The sequence below is a fragment of the Mastigoproctus giganteus genome, chromosome 13 (assembly GCF_048544385.1).
Source record: "Mastigoproctus giganteus isolate SK-2022 chromosome 13, ASM4854438v1, whole genome shotgun sequence".
Lineage (NCBI taxonomy): Eukaryota > Metazoa > Arthropoda > Arachnida > Uropygi > Thelyphonidae > Mastigoproctus > Mastigoproctus giganteus.
In genome coordinates this window covers 94,334,981-94,356,251 of record NC_143587.1, presented here as the reverse complement: position 1 = coordinate 94,356,251, position 21,271 = coordinate 94,334,981, and the positions used below count along the sequence as shown (strand labels likewise).

Genomic DNA, 21,271 nt, shown 5'->3' with positions numbered 1-21,271 from the left:
AGGTTCCTGGTCCAAACAAAAGGATGAAAACAGGCCCTTGGTTTTACATCAAAAAGCTTTTTCCTTATAATAGGCCATTCACTATTCAAGAGTTAAAAATAGTTTTAACTCATACTAAGGCAAGTGTTGTTGGACCAGATGGCATCCATTATGAAATGATTAAGCACCTTTCACCAAAATATATGAATCAACTGCTCTTTCTGTGAAACAGAATTTTTCATGAAGAACAGTTTCCAGATGCCTGGTATAAGGACTGCTCTTGCTTTTGTTAGGCTAGGAAAGGATACTAGAATTCCTACCAATTATTGACCTGTCGCTCTGACTAGCTGTTTGTGCAAAATTCTGGATGGAATGGTTAATGCTCGTCTTATAGGGTATATAGAATCAAATGATCTCTCCAGCATGCAGAGCAGCTTCCGAAAAAACAGGTTCACTCTGGACCATTTAATTAAACTGGAAACATTCATCCAGAATGCTTTCCTAAAACGAGAACATCTAGTGTCTTTGTTTTTTGATATGGAAAAATCATGTAATACAAATTGGAGATGTCGCATTTTAAAAAACCTACATAGCTTCTGTCTTAGAGGTCACTTCCCCGTTTTTACTAAAACCTTTTTATCCAGTCATTATTTACAGGTTCGTGTAGGATCTACCCTCTCTCGTTCCTTTTGCCAAGAGGAGGGAGTACTGCAAGGACCAGTTTTAACTGTTAGTTTAAATTGAAACTTGGTCTTGAGACTAACAAGACGTAGCTCTTGTGTTCTAATAGAATTAATTGGTCCAGTTTATAAGTGCCTATAAGATTAAACCACATCATTTCAGACATTAATTTGAGATGAACAAATTATATTTTAAACATTATCATCATGATGCTCAAAATATATTTAACTTTTATAAGTACCGATTAATGACTTTTTAAAAGATTAAGTGTTTCGGTGGTATATTTTGTTTATCTAGTGAAAGTTCTTTAACACACCTGTTAACTAGTTAATTATAGAGAATGTTTAGTGTATATTATTTTTATTTAAAATTTTTAAAATTGTTTTCTCCCACTTCTGAAACATTTCTATATGTACATTTGGTAGAAACTTAAATAAAATTATTAGTAATTTTCCTAATGTTTGTCTCTTTCCAGATTAGTTTTGTTATATTCTACAGTACAATTCCTCAGCCGTGAGCCATTTCGTCGGGCATGTCTCAGTAACCCTCAGAATTGTAATTGGCCTCAGATCATCAATCTGCTTTGGTTGATGTAAGGCCATACTCTTGATTTATATATATATGCTCTTTCTTTGACAGTATATACTTAGATTTGAATTTTGTGTTGCAGCAAGGAGATGTGAATCATTTCATTCTAATGGATATCTGCATTACTTTAAAAAGAACTCTTATTTGTTTATTTAAGTCCTGCTGCACTTTTTTCTTAACATACAGAGTATTAATTTCTGCTTTGTTTTACTTTAATATCAATAATAAATAAATAAAATGACAATATATGCTGCAAACATACATGTGGTTGTAGAGAGTTATGTGGTTATGGTTTTGACGGTTTTGAAAGCATATTTTATTTTTAAGAAATATGCAAATTAAACAAACAGCATTTGTTCTCTTTCTGTTGTTTTTTTTTTAGTTGGTTTTTGGTTTTTTTTTTTTTTTTTTCTTTTTGTTTTTTTAGCAGCATTAGCAACTAAGGCCATATTGCTCCAGGGATATGCGGTGGTCATTCCCTGACCTTTCTGCATCCTCCGTATTGGGTGGGCACGGGCTCGAACCTTGGTCTAATCAAGAAGCGTGTGCTATGCACTGCTGCTCCTGCCCACCTGGCTATGGAGGCGCCGTTTTTTTTTTTTTCTTTTTTTTTAGCGGTGGGTGTGAAGACAGTGGGAGTTGCAGGATATTAGGTACATTCATCTCTCAATTACGACTTAACGCCGCTTCTTCTTACTTATTTATGACTTGCAAAACATCTGGTTATACCTGTTCTATTTATTACTTGAATTTTATGATTTCCAGTGGATATTTATTTTTTTTCCCTTTGGAGTCTTGAAGCGTTCCAGTTAATCTGATCCTGGCAAATCAAGAGTCTGCTGTACAACTTCTGTGTCTTCTTTCGATGGATAAATGTATTATCTTTTTATAGTTTTTAAATAAAGGCACTGCAGTGATATATTTTTTTTTATTTATTTTCATCAGTGCTATCTATATCATAAAATTTTCTTTTGTCTTTTAGGTCTATCTTTTGCTATGCTAATCCAGATGACCTCTTTCCCCAATTAATCCAAATTAGCAAGGGTTTACTGTAGATTAAAAAGGTAGCATCAAAAAGTGAACAATTTTGAATATTTCTTACTGATTTTTAAGGTAAATAGTTGGGATAAATATTATCCCATTTAACCAAGTACACATGTGAGAAACAAAAAAAAAAAAACACTGGCACAATCAATTACAGGTTAAAGCAGCAATAATTGTAATGAGAATAATTGGGACAAATGAGATGAGTAGTGGTTGTGGCAACTGATAATTCAGATTATTTCAGAAAAAGTAAATAGGACCTGGCAAATTGTAAGTGGAAATGGGCATCATTGAGATTGGTACTGAGACTGAGTATATTTGGTAAATAAAGTTTTTGGGAGGTTGACATATTTTTGCAGATAGGTTTGTTCCATTAGTTTTTGATTATTCATAATTCATTGATGTAGATAGGGTAAAGGTTGGGACAGAGGGAAACATATATGAATTTGTGGATATGGCATATTCTTAACAAGAATGTATCCAGCTCCAAGATGCAGTGTGCCCTCAGCAGTGCCTATCCTTTCACATACCCTCTACTCAGACTCTTCAAAAATGGAAGACAGTCTCTAGATAGTTTACCTTGTATTGATAGTACCATTTTAACAGTTTTCCATTTTAAAGTTGTACCTTCAAAATGTAAGAAATATTGAATCTCGCCATAATGTCTGCCATAACCTTAAAGGACATGCATTTACTTCTGAATACAGTAGAGCATAAATTATCCGGAATAATTGATGTCAGACCTCTTCTGGATAGCCAAAATTTCCACATAATTTTTCTGATAAAATTAAATAAATTTAATCTAATTATTTAATTAAATAAATTTAATCTAATTATTTAATTAAATAAATTTAATCTAATTATTTAATTAAATTAAATAATTAAGATTAATTAAATAAAAAAAATTATAAATTAATCACGGAAAACAGGAATGTCCATCCAGGCATTTTTATGATTTTTATACAAAACAGGAAAATTAGAAAGATTTTAAATGCTCTCAGTTTTTCGACTTACTAGTAACGAGCATGGACAATCTGTGCGTCCCAGTGACATTTGCACACGTAGCAATTGTAACTTGCTATTTTCTCATCTTAAAACTTGTTGCAGGCATTTCTCTTTTAGTGGCTAGGGTTTTTCTCAGTAATGCTTTCCATAATAAGCCCGTCTCATCAACATTATAAATGTTTTCTTTCTCGTAATTTGTTTAACTGAAACAAACTTACTTTTAAAGGACACTGCTGCCGATTCATCTGCAAAACGTTTCTCACCTTGAATGTCTAGTTCACGTATACTGTGTCTCAGTTTAAAATTTTCAGCCAACCTGTGCTTGCCTTAAAATCTTCATTACCTCTTAATTTTTGATTAAAATCCAATACTTTTTCACACAACTATGGACCAGACACTGGTTCACCTAAATTTCTGTGCATTATGGCCTTAGTACCCTTGCACCAATAAATCAAACAAACAACAACAACAAGCTAAATTTCACTTCTGAAGAAAACAAAAAATATTAAAGTGCACTGTCTAAAACGATGTTTTCAAGTTTCAACATCGTCTTTTTCCTGCTAGATCCTCCTTCACTGACCATAATCAACACAAATTCTGTTATAGCATTGGAATTTTTCTTGAGGTCATAAATTGTTGAAGTCCCCACATGTTTCCTAAATTTTGACCTTTTCTAATTCTTTTAATAATTTCCATTTTTTTTTGTTGCAATGTTAAAACCACGTTTTCTTTTCGTTCATATTTTATCGTAAAAAATTGAGAAAAATAATAAATCGCACAGTTTCGGGCTGATATTTTTCTTACCGAATTTTGAGCTAAACTAATCTGAAATCCAAAAAAACCCTGTAGTCTCTGTGATATTTTTCTAAAGCACTTTTCTGAAGGTCACGTAGAATTCTAGGGGTCATAAACAGTTTTTGCAGTTTTCGGTTTATTAGCCTTTTTGTTTGTACAATGTGTTATAAACGGGTAGTAAACCCGACTTTCACTTATTATAATCAAAATTCAATTTGCAAACATGATCACTATAATTTGCGCTTACTGTACTACTGTTAATAAAAAAAAAGAAGATCAGCCTTTCAAATTATTCCAGATAACTGACGTTCTACTGTATTTGTAAAAATTCTGGTAATAACATTCTTTTCAAACACTTCCAGCATGATATAAAATTTGATTAGCAGTAAAAGACATACATAATATTTTATTATCAAAAAAAACCATCAAATAACAATCATAGCATCAGTTTGGTTGTTGTTGTCAAGTATGTTCTGTCAAGAGGTGAAAACTCAAATGTCGTTGCTGGTATAGAATTCTACATGTAACATTCCAGTTCCTTTAGCTAACCCTTGCTATATTTTTAAATCCCTCAAATAAGTGCATCTACAAACTTCATAAAAATACTTTAAAACACATCAATGATAAGCAATAACAAAATAAAACCTCCAACTCTAATCTCTTTTCTTATTTCTAGCATAACAGTAGAAAAATGTGGAGCATTTCTATGATATGAATCTGTTTTCTGAAATATAATTCCATAAACTGGTGATTGTAATAATCAGTAATCACAATAAATGCCACCTGCTGTATCTCATCCACTTAATGTGAGCACTTGCTCTTGACAAAGGACCTCTCAGTAATGCTGTTCATTCAGCTTAGCATCACTTAGGTTACCAGGGCTAACACTATAGGATTACAGTATGTTTGACATCTGCTACAACCGTGTGGAAAAGGGGGGGGGGATCCACTTAGTCGAGGAGATTTAGGTTTGACACACCAATTTGATCCCCTGATTTGACGCAATGGAGATCCTGAGGTGGCTCACTCTGGACCAGTTAGCTAGTAGGCATGATACCAGCTGTGCTGACATCATGCTCCTATCCTCATGATCCGAAGGACAGGATTTGGACTAGTTGAGGACTGAGTAAGGTGCTTGGATAGCCCTGGCATCTACTTCTGAGTGTACTCATTGCTTACCAGATAGTGAACATTCCTTTGAGCTCCATGATAGGTGCACAGTCAAAGACACCAAACAATGAAAAAGGTGTACCACAAGTTAGAAAGCCAGTGAAATCATAAACTGCAACATGACCATGTTGATTCCTTTCATAGGTTATGAAATTTTGCCTATATGATCTTGTGAAGCTTATTTTTGAATACTTTTCCTTTAGTAGATTCTACAAGAAAAGCCTGGAAGGGTGAAATATAGTGACTGGGTGGCTGTAATGATTTATTGTTGGTTGTCATCAACTTCAATTTTCCATACCAATTTCTGACTTGTGGTGCTGTTGAGAAAAATAACCACTGGTCAGTTCAAAAGTTACCAGCTGGTTTACTGGAATATGAATAAGGAGACAACATCCTTAACATGTCATGTTAAGAATGTTGTGTCCTTAACAAAGAGTGTGAGGCTAGTGATCCGCTGACATGAGACAGCAGATCACATTCCAGTAGTTGGATAAAGATGCTGTTCATAGAGGATATGGGAATTTTCCGCTTTTATTGCATTCTGCAAGTTAAAATAATTGCTTAAATGGAATTATTCTCATCTGTGAAGAACATGTTTACAATTACTTCAAGTTCTGAGACAAATTTTGAAACTTCCCACATAATGTGGTGTTCTTTCAGATCAGAGGATTTAACTCTTGCACAACTGATATTCACTACCCTCCAAAAGGCCAGACATGTCAGTTTCATGCTGATGTCAGTGCTGCTCACTTCAGTAGCAAAGTGAGCCTTTGGTTGCTATATCACACTTCACCCTCCTGAGTCAGCTTTCCACCAACAAATGGTAAACTACAGCAGGTGTAGTCCTCCATTCCTCCTACAGGACAGTGACCAGTTGAGCTACCAGTGTAGGATGTGCTGACCTGGGCCTCATTGAGCATTCCAGTTCATTGCATAGGTGTTCCATAGTGTTTAAATTGGGACTCTACGCTTGCCATTTTAACTTTTGTACACTCATTTCCATGAACAATTCTTTAGCAGTACTGGCAGTATTGCATGGAGCATTATCCTGTTGAAGAAAAACCTTCCACATTATAAATAGCACAGAATTATCTAAAATGTTAAGGTAGGCTTTGGCATTCATGGCTCCCCCACACAACTACCAGAGGTCCTGCCATACCACAAGAAATGGCCCCATACAGTAAACCTAGCTCCTCTGAAATTTAGACATAATGCAATCAAAGCATTCTTCAAGTATCTTCCACACTCACACTTGCCCATCTTATAAGAATAGGGTGCAGTGATTTCCACTGTTCTACATACTAATTATGGGCTTTGTTTTGTGCCATACTAGGCATGACTGCTGATTGCAGTGGATGATGTTTCGCTTGTGTACTACCATTCTCCCATGAAAACTCAGGCTGTGAAAACTCTGTATATAGTGTGCTCACAGATCTTAATTGATCCCTCTACACTTTAAACCCCTACTGATGTTTGACAAGATTGTCATACTTCCTTTTCAAGTACCCTCTGGCCACAGATTGAGCTTACATGATCTTCTTTTGCTTTGCTGGATGGTAGTGTAATGTAATGCTTTTATCTTATGATAACATCACTGGCAGTCAACTCTGGATGATATAGGCATATGAATTGACAAGCCAACAATTTGAGCACATCTAAAATTGACAAGCTAATTTCAAAGAGAAGTGAAAGACTGTATCTTGTGAAATTTACCTGGCCTCCTTGGCTCTACTTACTGTGAAGGGAACAACTAACATTTGGCACATACATCTTCCTTATATACCAGTCTGAATCCCTTGGGCTTGATTCCTTTCCATGGCCACTCGCAGTACTCTAGCTATCTTCTGCTGAACTCTAGCCTAACTGTTGGTGGGATCATAAAAAGGATGCTATCCACTTTCTCCTTCCCCTCCCCTCCACTTGCTTTGACTAACTCTCCTTCTGTCTTCATTTCCTTGGTTATTCTTGCTGCTCAACTTTGGTTGGCATGACAGTGACCAGCCAGAGATTTTTCTGCTCACAGTCCTGTTCTGCAGAACTTCTGCAGTACAGGGCTGTGAGCAGAATCCTCCCTAGTCTTGCCATCAGATGGCCCACATTCTCACAGCAAGGACTGGAACCAGCTGGTTGCTCTCCAGATGGCTGCTGCTAAGTGGCCAGTTGCAACACACTCCAATATGCAAAACACAGTACCTCCATTATACATATGACTTGCTAGGCAATGTATATAACTTCACAGTGGCACTTAGCAGATTTAAGGAACCCAGACAAATACATAATATAAAATGTACTTGGAGTATTGTACTCAGGTCTGGAAAATACATCTAAAATGTGACAAAACTTATAAAGAGGGTTTGAAGAAGGGCAACTATCAAATAAAACTGTTTCATTGGAAATAAACAAAAACAAATTTAATAACACCTAAGGCAAAATTTTTAAAAAATTGTAACTCCCTTCCCTTAATTGCTCACAATCCCTTGGTGTGGGGGTGGAATTTTAACCCACAGTTTAAGAACCACTGACTTAGAGATGTGGACTGCAGAACTTGGCAACTAAGACATCTTAGGGAAGATGTGATTAAGGTATGTAAGATAGGAGAAACAAGAACCAGGGTGCACAAATCTCAAAGAGCATTAGGTATTAGGTATTAGGTATGTTCGGGGTCTGACGGCACCTGGGATTTCTCCCATCTCCACGTATGTTCTCTGTATCGGACAAGCCAGAGATTTAAAAGTGTGAGGGATATGTACTGTGTAGTTTGTTGTGCCCATTGTTCGTCCGGCCTGTTAGCCGCCGGGCCCCTAGTGAGACCCGACGTTACCAATACCTGCCACAGGGAGGCCGGCCGGGTGTTACCAATATTTGTACTCTGGCTGGTCTTGCCACTTACTTTCCTGGGATTTTAGTGGCTAGGACCAAGAAAAAAAAAAAAAAAAAAAAATCGAGGTTGATATTAGTGATACTTTACAAGTTAGTATTAATAGTGCGCGACGTGGGGCTGTGCGGTGAAAGTGAGTTTTAAAAACCAAATAGGTTCGGGCAAGAATTTTGATGTTCTCTTTTGATTTTGACATGTAGGGCTAAACGCTGTGCAAGACAAAAGTTTGGGGGGAGGATGAAGACTGGGGGGAAGAAATTGGAAATAAGGGGCCGACAGAGTAGATGGCCCCTGCAGGTAGTGAGGCATGCCCGTGCCCCACCAGAATGAAAAATTGGGGAGGCAAGGAGAGGCAAGCCTCTCCTCCCCAGGAGTTTGGAAAGAAAGATCCGCTCAAGAGAGTGCGGATTTGGGTCGCCAATAGGCTGTTCCGGCGGGAGAGTGCCACGTATGTCGTCTCCATCAGTTTGCAGGCCCTAAAAAATTGGCCATTGAGTCTCATCTAGGTGGGACACTAATAGGGGGTTAAATCTGGATGTCATCCTTCCAGACTGCATGTGGTCTGGGGCTTATTTTCTGGTCATTATCTTGGGGTCATAATCAAGTCTACTGGCTGTCATTATGGGGTTTTATCCCTTCTGTGATGTTTGCTAGTCCTTACACTACCTTTTGTCATTATGTAGTGGGTCTATACTGCAAGGTCTTGGGGCAGTGTCCCTTTTTTCTGATGTCACGACTATTTAAAGGTGTTTTTTTGCTTCTATTGGCGGTAATCATGACTCTTGTAGTTCGACAATCTATTGTCACTTGTCTTTTCCTAGTGCATTTTGTAGTCAGTCCAAGGTCTGTATAGTCGGTTCCTCTGTGTCGTCTCGCTGCTATTTGCAGTTTTGTTTTGTCTCATTCCGTTAAGGTCTTCTGTATATGGTGGCTAGTGTTTGCCGCCTGCTAAATAATCCCTGGGCAAAATCAGTTAAGGCTAAATATTCTTCTTGTGTATCTAGTAGATGTGACTCGAGATCCCTCGGTAAATAGTGAACTCTAGTTATTAGTCTGCATCTAAGGTCTTCGTATTGGACACACTCAAACATAATGTGCACCCAGCTTTCTTGTTCCCCGCAAGTACAACGCGGATCCTCCACTATTCCCAATGCTGTAAGCTTTGCATTGAAAGCCCCATGACCCGTAAGGAGGTAGGTCGTGTAAAGTCCGGGTTGCAGCCAGGTTGGAAGAATGGGGTATACTCTGTCTACGTCCGGGATGAACTTTTTGGTGATGTTCCCTTTTGTTGTGTTTGTCCAGCAGTATTGCCAGGTTTCTTTTAGGTATTTCTGCAGCCTGTTCTTTTCAGCCTTGTGGGTTGCATTGTTATCCACTGTGTAGTCTTGGTGGGTGCAAGGCATTCCTTTGGTTATATAATAGGCTATTCCAGTACGTATGATGTCCAGGTCAAGGGGAAGGGCTCCGGCCAAGACCTGTAGGGCAACAGTGCTAGTGGTGCTACAGGCTCTGGTAATGGTTAACAGGATAGTTCTATGGATTGAGTCGATTATGCGTCTATTTACGGCGGTTGATGCCTTGTGATACCAAACCGCAGAGGCGTATGTTATAGCTGGTAGGAATGTCGTTTTATAATATAAGGAGAGCATGCGACGTTTAAGTCCCCAGTCACGACGAACCACACGTGCTAACAGTGCAGAGTACTTCCTTATCTTTGTTCTTAAATGTGTGAGATGCTGCTTGAAGGAAAGATTACAATCTAATATCACCCCCAGGTACTTAAGCTGGCTTTGGAGTTTCACTGTGGTGTTGTTCACCTTTATTTGAGGTGGCCTGTGCAGGTCAAGGGAGCCTTTCAGTAAGATTGAGGATGTCTTAGTTGGTGAGATTTTTAGGCAGTGTAAGATGGTCCAGTCCTGTAGTATCCTGATGGCATGGTTTGCTTTTACCTCCAACTGGGTTCTATTGTCGGCAGCAATTTTCAAGATTAAGTCGTCGGCAAAAGCTTGGGTTTGGACGTCACCAAGGTCCATGGCCAGGAACTCATCCAAGACAATGTTCCACAACAGCGGCCCCAGGACAGAACCCTGGGGGCAACCCCTGCAGACACGGCGGTTTACCCTACCATAGGGTGCCACGACACTAATACTCCTGTCGGTAAGGTAAGACTTGATAGTGAGATACAAATTGCAGTGGAAGACTGGATCTCATGAAATTTACCTTCATGTAGCAAGTTGTAGATCATTTGGGTAAGTACTAATTCCCAAAATGGCTGAGGCAGACAGTTTTTTATTGTTTGAGGTAGAATTGGATGGCTGAATCTTGACAGTTTGGAAGGTGTGAGCAGTTTGCTGCTGCTGCTTCTTTTTTTACTTGCATATATGTAATAAGTCCTACCTTGTATCACTTGGCCATTCTAATCTAATATAACTGTGGAAAAGAGGAAATTGAATTGTTCTTTTGTAGGGGAGTATGAGATGGCAGTTTTTTGCACCAACCTAAACTCAGCATTTGAAGAAAGTTTTGGGGAGGGGGGGATGTGGTGTGTTTTCTATAATATTTTTATGGATTTTTATATATATTTTTTGTGAGCAAGAGATATTGTTTTTTTTTTTTAACCTATAACATTATATCACTTTTGAATACTTATATTTCTTTGATTATTTGATACCCTTGTTGAAAATTTTTTCATTACTAAATTATTTTAAATATTTTCAGGATCCCTCTTGCAGCAATATGTGGAGTGATTTTAAGGCTGGTTTGGCTTCATCTCCTTGAACAGCCAGATTCTTTATTAGTGCAAAATTATACTACAGGTGTAAACACCATTGTTATTTGTGTAATAATTGAAATAATATCAGAACCTTTATATGTTGTCGGTCAAGCATTCTCATTTATCAGACTGAAGGTAATAGGAATTTTTTTAAAAACTATCCAACAATGTACTGTATATTTTCAAAAGTTCTTAGTTGTATATTAAATCATTTTTCCTTTTAATATGCCTGTTATAAAAATATAAACTCATAGGTTAAATGCACGTACTCTTGATATTGTGTAAATCGTTGAAGCAAGTTATGTATGTAAAATGTGCCTGGAAGTAATTAATTCATTCTCTACCTTACTAAATAAATATATAAATTTCCAATTATTCTCAATACAGCCAAGACCAGAGGAGTTTACATATTCATAGTGATCGAATACATATTAAATTAATTATTATTAAGGGCAATCAGATTGTTAGTGTTACAGTTCATGATGTGTTCAGAAACCATTAAATATAAAGTGGTTCTCAACTGTGGTTATTTAAGTTTCATTATTAAAAATATAATAATAATAAAATAAATAAATATAACCAAAAATATACCTGTAACTTGTCTTCTTAAATATTCAGATTAACTGTAATTGATTAGCCTTATTTTAACCCCTCTCCCCTTTTCTTTTGGTTTGATTTTCTTTCATATGCCTTTTAAATTAATTAGTACCTTACCTTTTCTGGTTAAAGATGAACTGTTTTGTTAGTGAGGGCACTGCTGAAGGTTGTACATCGTTCCTTTACAGTTGTTTCACTTTGGCACAAATGGGTTAAGCACTTCACTTTTAAAATCCTAATTTGCATTAGGATGGACCCATTCACCTATAGCAAACCTGTGCTGTGGTTTGAGAATCCTGAGGTAATGTGCTTTAATCTCCTTGCACCAAAGAGAATCGCAGCTTATGAAAGACCATTTATAATCTCTGCTAGCACTCACTAAAAAAAAAAAAAAAAAAATTCCGTTTCCAGCTAGAAGTCAGCAAGAAGCACCTTAAACAAAAATATTTATGAAAAAAGGTCAATGAAAGTGAAGATGTGGAAAATAAAATGAATTTAATTATGCCTTTCGTGATGAAAGGTATAATTAAATATAATTAAAACATAACCTTCCTTCATACTTATTTCCTGAAAATTATTGATTACAGAAGTTCAAGTCTAATGTCAACAAATATCTTTCATCTTCTCAACCTCCAACCCATGTGCAGTACTAAGTACTATAGGATCTAATATCTCTAGTGTTTGGGGTTTTCATAAAAAAAAATTAAGCATACAGAGAGTTAGGTAATAACATACATCTGCTTGAAACTGTTATAGAAACATGAAATAATAGTGTCAGTGCATGTGGTTCTTTTTAAAGTTATTATTTTGTTATTTGGTTTTTTTTTTAGGAGCATTAGCAGCTAAGGCCATATTGCTCCGGGAATATGCGATGGCCATTTCCTGACCTTTCCACATCCTCCGTATTTGGTGGTGACGGGCTCGAACCCCGGTCTAATCAAGAAGCATGTGTTACACACTGCTGCTCCTTCCCACCTGGCTACGGAGGCGCCTCTTTTTAAAGAATATAAACCTGTAAATAGTCAAATGAGGGATGTGGTTAACAATATATACTTATAAATAAAGTGGAAAGAGTCATTGTGCTATTGTAAGAGACAAATGCTGTAACTATAATGTAATATTCAACAATTTATAGGATCAACCAAAACACATCAATGCTGTCTACATAATTTATTATGTTTATATCCTAACAAGAAGCATTACCTTCCAAGAATAACTAAACCAGATCTTTCCAGTTTACAACCAGATGGTTAAGGAAAGCCTTGGAACTCTACAGAGGATGATAGGCACTGGTCACTGACCATTCTTTTCCAAGAAGGATAAATCCAGGACTGAAAAAAAAAAAAAAAAAAAGAAGAAACCAGACCCTCTGCCCTTCAGAAGTCCACAGACACATCTAACAATCTAAAAATTAGGTAAATTCTTAGAATGGAATTGCTGTTTATTTGGTTAAAATAGTGAAGATATCAAAGCCTTTCAGCATAAGTATGAGCTAATTAACTTCTACTTACATATTTAAAGGCAAATGAGGATCCTTCCTTGAATAATTGTATGCAAGGAGTTGTCATTATCTGGGGTTGCCATACTCTTGAGAGGTTCCTATTAAATAGTTGCCATATCCCTTTTCAAATTAGTACACTTACCACCAACATGGAGGCAATTTCAATTCACTGTGTGGTGAATTGCAGTTGCCTCCACGTTGCAATTCAATGCATGGTGAGTTTCTCTTAATAACCTGCTCTCTTTGTTTGCTGACTAGGAATGGCCTCCTGAAGCGAACCTTAACAAGCCCCTTAAATAATTGTCTTTCTCCGTTCTACTACTTGAGCAATTTAGTGGACATAATACCATTTGGAGTAGTACAAACATCAGTAAAAGGGATCCATATGATAGGATCTGTTATCAAAAACAAAAACAGTCTCAGTATCAGAAGCCTTAATGTGTGCCACAGAAATATGCACTTCCACCACCAGCTTGCAGTGTTGACACTTGACATGATTGATTCATGGTTCTGTGTTCATACCCTGGTTCTGCTGTTATGAGAAAAAACTGGAATTGGAATTTGTCAGGCAAGGTAACCGTTGCACAGCACTGTTATTTAACTGATTGTAATTATGTTATGGTGTACGTAATAAACTGGCCACACCATATACCCTTTGTGTGTGTGTATATAAGTTATCTGCATAAATGAAAGCAATAAGTAATTTTTTTATTTTGGTAGTTGTTGACGCATCGGCTTCTGTGGCCATAATGCACCTCCCAAGGTTTTTGCGGTACTTTTGATCCAAGCCCGAGGCAGGATTCGAACCCGCGACCTTTGGGTTGCCAGGCAGGCATTTTACCCATGGTCGGCCAATAAGTAATAAGCCAAATCATAATTAAATAGGGTCATTGGGAGGTTGAAGGCAATGATGGAAAATGTAGATTTAGTCAGTTAGAAATTAAAGATAATGATGGATGAAGTAGCAGACGTGTGTGACACCCATTAGTGTATAAGATAAAGCAGTGACACAAATAAAAAATATTTAAAGAAAAAAACAAAGAAAATTCTGTGATCAATGTTTTTTTCTTTGTGCAGTTCTTATAATATTTTAATTGCTGTACATAGTGCACTTAAAAAAAATTATAATCTTTAGATGGTGGAACTTGAATATTATTTTAATTTAATTTTACTTGAAATGATCATTTATTTATCAATCCTAAGTAAATATTTTTTTTTTTTTTTTTTTGCTACTGCTGTTTGTTCTTTCTGATAAATTTTTTATGGTATATTCTTGATATTTTGATTCTCGATTTTTTTTTTTTTTTTTTTTTTTTTTTTTATAGGTTGTCATTGAAGGCATGTCATTGTCATTCAAAAGTGTTCTTATGGCATTACTTATAACATTCTATCCAGAATATGGTGTACTAGTTTTCTGTATAGGACAGGTGAATTCATTTTTATTAGTTTAAGAAAAATTAAGTAAATGTAAATTTTTTTAATGAAGTTTTTTAATTAAATTAAATAGATAATTTTTTTTTATTATTATTACTGTTATTATGGTCATTTTCAACTAATAGAAAACCTGATGGTGGGGGAAGGAAAAAGAATAAGAGAAGCTTTAATCACCATTTCAGATATATCATGGATATGAATGTGTTCCTTAAGATGGATATAAAAAAATTTATGTATGCTAAAAGTGTGTAAATGTGGTGTAATCAAATAATGATTTACTTAATTACATATTACTGTACCATGTATATGAACATATTAGCACTTCTTCAGCATTCATTCTTACAGTCCTGCTGATTGCAAGAAGTAATGCTGAAGTGCTAATTGCTACCTGCTCACGAGCAATAAATTAAAAAATCGAATTATCTAATGAAAAATAGATAATTATTAAATAAAATACTGCAATAGACAAGTAAGGGTTTGCACTCACACAGGGAAGCTCAAGCAACATGGTATCCTATGAAAAGTATGGTGCAACTGCTGCCTGGAAACACACAAAGAAACCTCCCACTGAACCAACTTAACAGCCCTGTGGAAATTCCCAATCACGCCCATGTCTGTGATGGTCTAAACAGGAAAAGACTATGGATTCCTCTCTGTGAGCAATGAAGACAGATTCAGGCAAACACACATCTTAAATATGGTTAACCTGATAATCAGAAAACTGCTGAACAAACTGAAAAGATGAAATGTAAATTTCAGTGGCAATGGAAGCCAATAGACAAGCCTAATGGAAATGTAAATATGTAACATAAAATCACAAACTGAAATTACCAAGTAAGATAAAAATTGAAATACCAAATTATAAAATATTTAAAACTAAACATAAAGCAAACTCAAAAGACAATATTTAGTTTATGCAGTTAGTGATTGTATGTTGCATATTCGGAGAATGTGAACTGTGAATGGGAGTGTTTGAGAATTTCTACAGAACTAATGCCTCATCAAAATAGTTTTCATTGCATTTCCCCTAAACTCTCTTTTGTGTGTTAATTTTCTTCTTATTGAGCACCTGTATTTGCTCGTTAGATTATTGTTGCAGTGGGAGATTCCCATGCATGTTTCCAGGCAGTAGTTGTACCATATATTTTGTAAGATACCATGCCGCTAAGCTTCCTTTGGTGATTGCTGATCCTTGTGTTTCTGTTCTGTAATTTAATTCAATATTTAGCTGTTTTTTTAAATTGAGTAGTTTAAATTTGATTTTTTTAATTTTTTTCTTATATGCAGATAGCAGTTAGCATCTCTTTGGCATTACTTGTTACTTACTCTTTTTGCAAAAATTCTTATACATGGTACAGTAGTGTTTAATTATGTAAATAATTATGCTGTGTATGTATAAAAACACTAATTTCACAATGGAAACTGCAAATGTAAATGTCTAGTACAGTGGTTCCCAAACTACTGAGATCTACGGACCCCTTCAAAAATGAAAAAAGTTCACAAACCCCCTCTATATATATATATATATATATGTGTGTGTGTGTGTGTGTGTGTGAGTGAGTGAGTGAACACTGGGTTTTCTGAAAATAAAATTCAAAGTTTTATGAATTACAACTCAACTTTATTCTTATTTTTACATAATATATAATAATAACCTTATTTATCATCAATTTGCTATGCATAGAATGAATAATTTGACCAGTTCCAGAGGGTTGTTTTGCGGACCCCCCCCCGGAACTCGTCTACAGACCCCAGTTTGGGAACCACTGGTCTAGTAGCTAGTTTCTCTTTCAGAGTGGAAACTAGCTGCTGTATTCTACAGCTAGAACACCAAAAACCAGCAACTTTTCGATCCAGTAGTTGCTGGTTTATGAACAGTAAATCTAAACAAACTTGAATCGATGAAATTAAATGTCAAAATCAAAACATTTACATGTAAACAGAACATGCAACATACACTTTCTCATTTGATAGCATTGAGTATGCTTACATTTATTTACATGATTGTTTTATTATTTTATTCCTATTTATTCTTGTATCCCCTTTATCTGCTGATTAAAAGGAATAAATTAGGAAGAAGAAAAGTTGGTTCTGTGAATATGAAATTGGACAGTAAAAGGATGCTGATTGGCTGCAGCATATGCATGGACTGGTTTGGAAGAGAGAGAGCAGGAATTATAGAAGCCAACTCAGAAGAACAATGAACATAAAAGTATCTATAGAAAAGGTATTCAGCAAAAACACAATGTCTGTGAGACAGAGGGTGAAATGAGCATTAATTAACCTAACTACTCTCTTGAATGTAGTCTAAAAGCCTAAGAGAGGTTTTGGGGAGCATCATCCCAGATGTGTATTCAATTGTGTATTGAATATTGTACCAGAATAGTATTCAATGGTAGGGCAGATTTGAGATTTGTACAGACGGAGCAGTGATTTGGAAGAAAAGTAACACAGATAGTGAAAGAAAAAACCTAGTTATTTTAGATGCAGGGATTGTAATATTTGTGATGTACTCATGTCAGGAGATTATTAGAAGTTAGAGTGATCCCTAATAGAGATATGTGATCTTGTCTAAAAATCTGAGTGTCATCAAAGATATGGAAACTTATTTAGAAGACTTTATGCCAAACACAATCAAAAGCTTTTGAAACGTCAAGAGCAACTGCTTGAGTTTCGCCAAACTTTTCCATTGAATTTGTCCATAGATGGGGAACATAAGCCAGTACATCACCAATGGATCGACACTGATGGAATCCATACTGGTGATCAATGAACAGATAGCAGGTTTCTACATAGTTTAGAAATTGGTAATTAATGGATTTCATCATTACTTTAGAAAGAGTAGAAGTAATTGCAATGGGACGATAATTGGATGGGAGGAATTTTGTCACCCTTTTTAGGAACTGGCTGGATATGAGAAAACTTCCAATCAGAAGGTTAAACACTGGTGGAATAAGAAAGTGTAAAAAGGTGACACACAACAGGAGTAAGCTTAGGAGCACAGATTTTGAGACCAGGTGGAGAAATACCATCAGGACCTGGTGCTTTCTTGTCTTATCAAGACTATTCAAAATTATTCTGACATCTGAAAAATGAATATTTTGATGGAAGACCACAGGTGGCATTGAATGGAGTGTACTGGGAATTATAGGTAATGGTTTACTAAGACCATCAATACACAAGTTAGAAGAAAAGTAGGATGTTAACAGGTCAGCTATATCTTTAGACATGGGTGTCTGCAGAGGGGGCAAATGGGGCACTTGCCCCTCCCTGGGATCGAGTAAAAAATTCCACAAATTATAATCGTAAAAGTGATTGAGATATGTAACCCTCGACCTTGGGATGCTTTGTCTGCCTTAAAATTTTATTACGAGTTGGCTGGTTTCAGCCCTCGGCAGGGTAACCATAGAACACGTGTTTCATCTATTGCAGCAATAAAACAGAGTTCCTGTTTTTGGTTCATCGACTGACATTCCCCAAACTTTACCAGAAGTTTTGGAACATTGCAACTATTTCCCTTCTATTAATTCAGCAATAACTATTGGTACGACATTACCTGTTACGACCTGTACCATTGAAAGAAGTTTCAGCACCTTGAGACGTGTGAAAACATGGTTAAGGTGTCCACTATCTCAGAAACTCACCTATAAGGTTTATGTATGATTAGTGTGCACAGGAAAAAACTAGAAAGGAAGTGGTAAAGAAGAAATTCCAACCCGCACTGGACCAGCGTGGCAGATTATGGTCCATTTCCCTCAGCATGAATTGTTGAGGAGGCTTCCATCCTGCAGTGGGTTGATAATGGCTGCACTTTACTTTTTTTTTTTTAAAGAAGAAATTTATTGAAAATGTCATCAATAGGTTTGCAAGCGATCGATGGAGAATTCAATTCTTATACGATACGTGATTATTGAAATTATTATTATCTATATATATATGAAGTCATGTGAAAGAATCTAAGAAATAGAAAAGGAGAAAGAGTGACAGAACAGATTAATGCCATCAAATTTATGATTGTACATTACATCTGTCTATATATAACAATTTTTTAGTTAATTGTAATACCAACTAGATAAATTGGAGAATTTAGCATAAATGTATTAGGGGTGCAAACTATACTCATTAGTTCAAAGGGCCAAGTTTAGGTAACCTAAGTTGAACTTCTTTGATGTACCCTATAAATAAACACATAAAAAATAATAATATATAATAGTAAAATTAAAATGATAATATAGCTAATTATAGATATATGGATACATTGAATGGAACATTAAAGCTAGCTCCACTCAATATATCCCATCAATAATTAGCTGAAGAATAATTATTAATTATTTTTTAAATAATTATTTAAAAAATAAAATAAAAATTTATTGATGTAATTATTTGTCTCCAAGCTTTCCCCCCCCCCCTGGAAAATTTTCTGTGGACGCCCATGTCTTTAGATGAGTTAGCAATGGAACCATCTGGTTTTGTCAGAGGTGAGAATAGAGGTGGACAAAAGTTGCGGCCAATAGCTTTGGCAGGAGACAAGAATGCTTGACTATCATTTGGACAAGAAGCAAGTTCAAAATCTAGTTTGGACAGATTACTAACTGCTTTACAGTTGTACACTTTGGTGTAGGTAGAAAATAAACCTGGAGATTTGGATGCATGCCAATTCCCATATCCAACATTCTTATCTTGAACAGCCTTAGCACCTTTATTAGAAAACCAAGGTTTAGATAATAGACAAAATTTGAAGGTGGTGTGTGGAATAAAGGATTTTATCCCTACTACAATATTTTCACTGACACAATCTGAGCGAACATTGCCATCAGTAAATTTCACACAGTAATCCTACCAAAGCAAAGAAGAATAGAAATTGCACAGGTCATCCCATTTTATATTCATTCTTGTAATACCAAACAACACAAAGTTGAGAATTGGCATGAGAGAAAGGTTCCATTGGAGAAGAGACCATCACCAAGTTGTGATCCGAGGTGCCTAGAAGACTACTTACCTTGACCGTGTATTTGGAAGGGTTGTTTGTAAAAAAAAAGATCAAGAGTGTGGTTAGGATGGTTTGGTATTCTGGTAGGTAAATGAACAATCTGTGCAAGGTCTAGTAATTGCAGAAGCCTCAATATCTCAACCAACTGGAGTTGTGAACATTAAAATCACCAAGGAAAATTACCTCACTGTTAGGAAAGTTGGACTAAGGAAAGTCAGAGGTCAAAGTGATTAGTGGAGTTGGGAGAACAGAGGCAACAAATGAATTTGACAGAATGGGGCAGAGAGAAATTTTAAGCCAGAAAAGATCGAAAACAGGAGATTCCAAATTACTGAGTCTCTGACTGGGAATATCATAGCAGACATATGCACAAGCCTTTGCAGTGAATAATTAGAACAACTGAGATGATCAGCGATTGAATCAATAGATAATTTTGATTCTGTTAGAAAAAGTTAAGTGGGGCTTGGCAGACTATAAGTGCAAATGGACATCATTCATATTTGACCAAGACAATGTATATTTGTGAAGTGAACGACAAAGTGTGAAGTGTTTGGGAGGTTTAGATCTTTTCACAGACAAGTTTGTTCTATTAGTGTGACTATTCATAATGTATTCATTAGTAAGAAAAGGTGAGGAGGACATGTTGTATGATATGGCATACACACAGCAAGAATATACCCAGCTCCTTGACAATGCTTCCCCATATACACATTACTCAGACTCCTTCCATCACTATCTGGCAGAGTACAGGCAGTGAGATTATACACTAGTTGATCCAGAAGCTTCCTAGAGAGTTACCAGTAGATTTGGTCCAGTGGACAAAATCTAGCCCTGTGAACACTGTTTTAGAGCTGTACCATTAGCATTAGCATTTTAGCATTAGTAGAGGCATATGATGCAAGAAAGCAAGCTTATTCAGCATCAGCCAAAAAAAAAAAAAAAAAAACCCCACTCCCATTTCACCCATCTGTTCGTTCGAAATACCTGTCCAGTTGAGCTTTAAATTTGTTTAGGCTATCAACTTCTACAACAAGTGATGGAAGTCGGTTCCACCAACCAACCACCCGCTGGCCAAAGGCAAATTTCCACACATCTATCCGACATCCGTCCTTCCTCAATTTGAATTTATGCCCTCTGAGGTGATTATTCTGAGCAAGATGAAGAATCCCATTGGCATTGAGCATGCTCAAACCATTCAAAGCCTTATACACCTCTATCAGATCACCTCGCCGGTGCCTAGTCTCCAGACTCTGTAATTTGCAAAACTTAAGCCTTTCTTCGTAAGAGCACCCCTTTGTTCCATTCACTAATCTTGTTGCCCTTCTCTGTACCCGTTCCAGCAGTTCTACATCCTTCTTGAAATGAGGCCTCCAGACCTGTATACAGTACTCAAGATGTGGCCTAACCATTGCCTTATACAAGGGAATAATCACCTCCTTATCCCTGCTAGAAAAATTCCTGTATATCATTGACAAGACACCATGAGCTACTCTTGCAGCTCGTCTGCACTGCTCAGAGAACTTCATATCTGCCTGCACAATTACCCCCAGGTCCTTTTCATTCTCCACCACTGTCAGTGTAGTACCGCAGAGTTGATACGTTGCTCTGGGGTTACTGTTTCCCATATGTAGTACTTTACATTTGTCAATGTTAAACTTCATTTGCCACCTCTCAGCCCATCTGTTCAACCTTTCCAGATCCTGTTGCAGCAGCATAGCGTCAGTAGTGTCCTTAACGACCCTGCCAACCTTTGTATCATCTGCAAACTTGGACATTAAACTTGATATCCCATCATCAATATCATTCATAAACACCGAAAACAACAACGGACCCAAC

General features: G+C 36.4%; 1 protein-coding gene across 3 annotated transcripts in view; it reads left to right on the top strand.

The window, feature by feature from the left end:
- Window positions 1-21,271, top strand: part of LOC150076264 (man(5)GlcNAc(2)-PP-dolichol translocation protein RFT1) — a 156,520-nt gene that overhangs the window by 11,901 nt on the left and 123,348 nt on the right. For all 3 annotated transcript variants that reach the window (XM_090387118.1, XM_090387119.1, XM_090387117.1), the window contains 3 exons: window positions 1,136-1,252; window positions 10,859-11,048; window positions 14,337-14,438. In XM_090387118.1, the coding sequence (XP_090243244.1) occupies window positions 1,136-1,252; window positions 10,859-11,048; window positions 14,337-14,438 (409 nt within the window). The remainder of the gene's footprint in view (window positions 1-1,135; window positions 1,253-10,858; window positions 11,049-14,336; window positions 14,439-21,271) is intronic.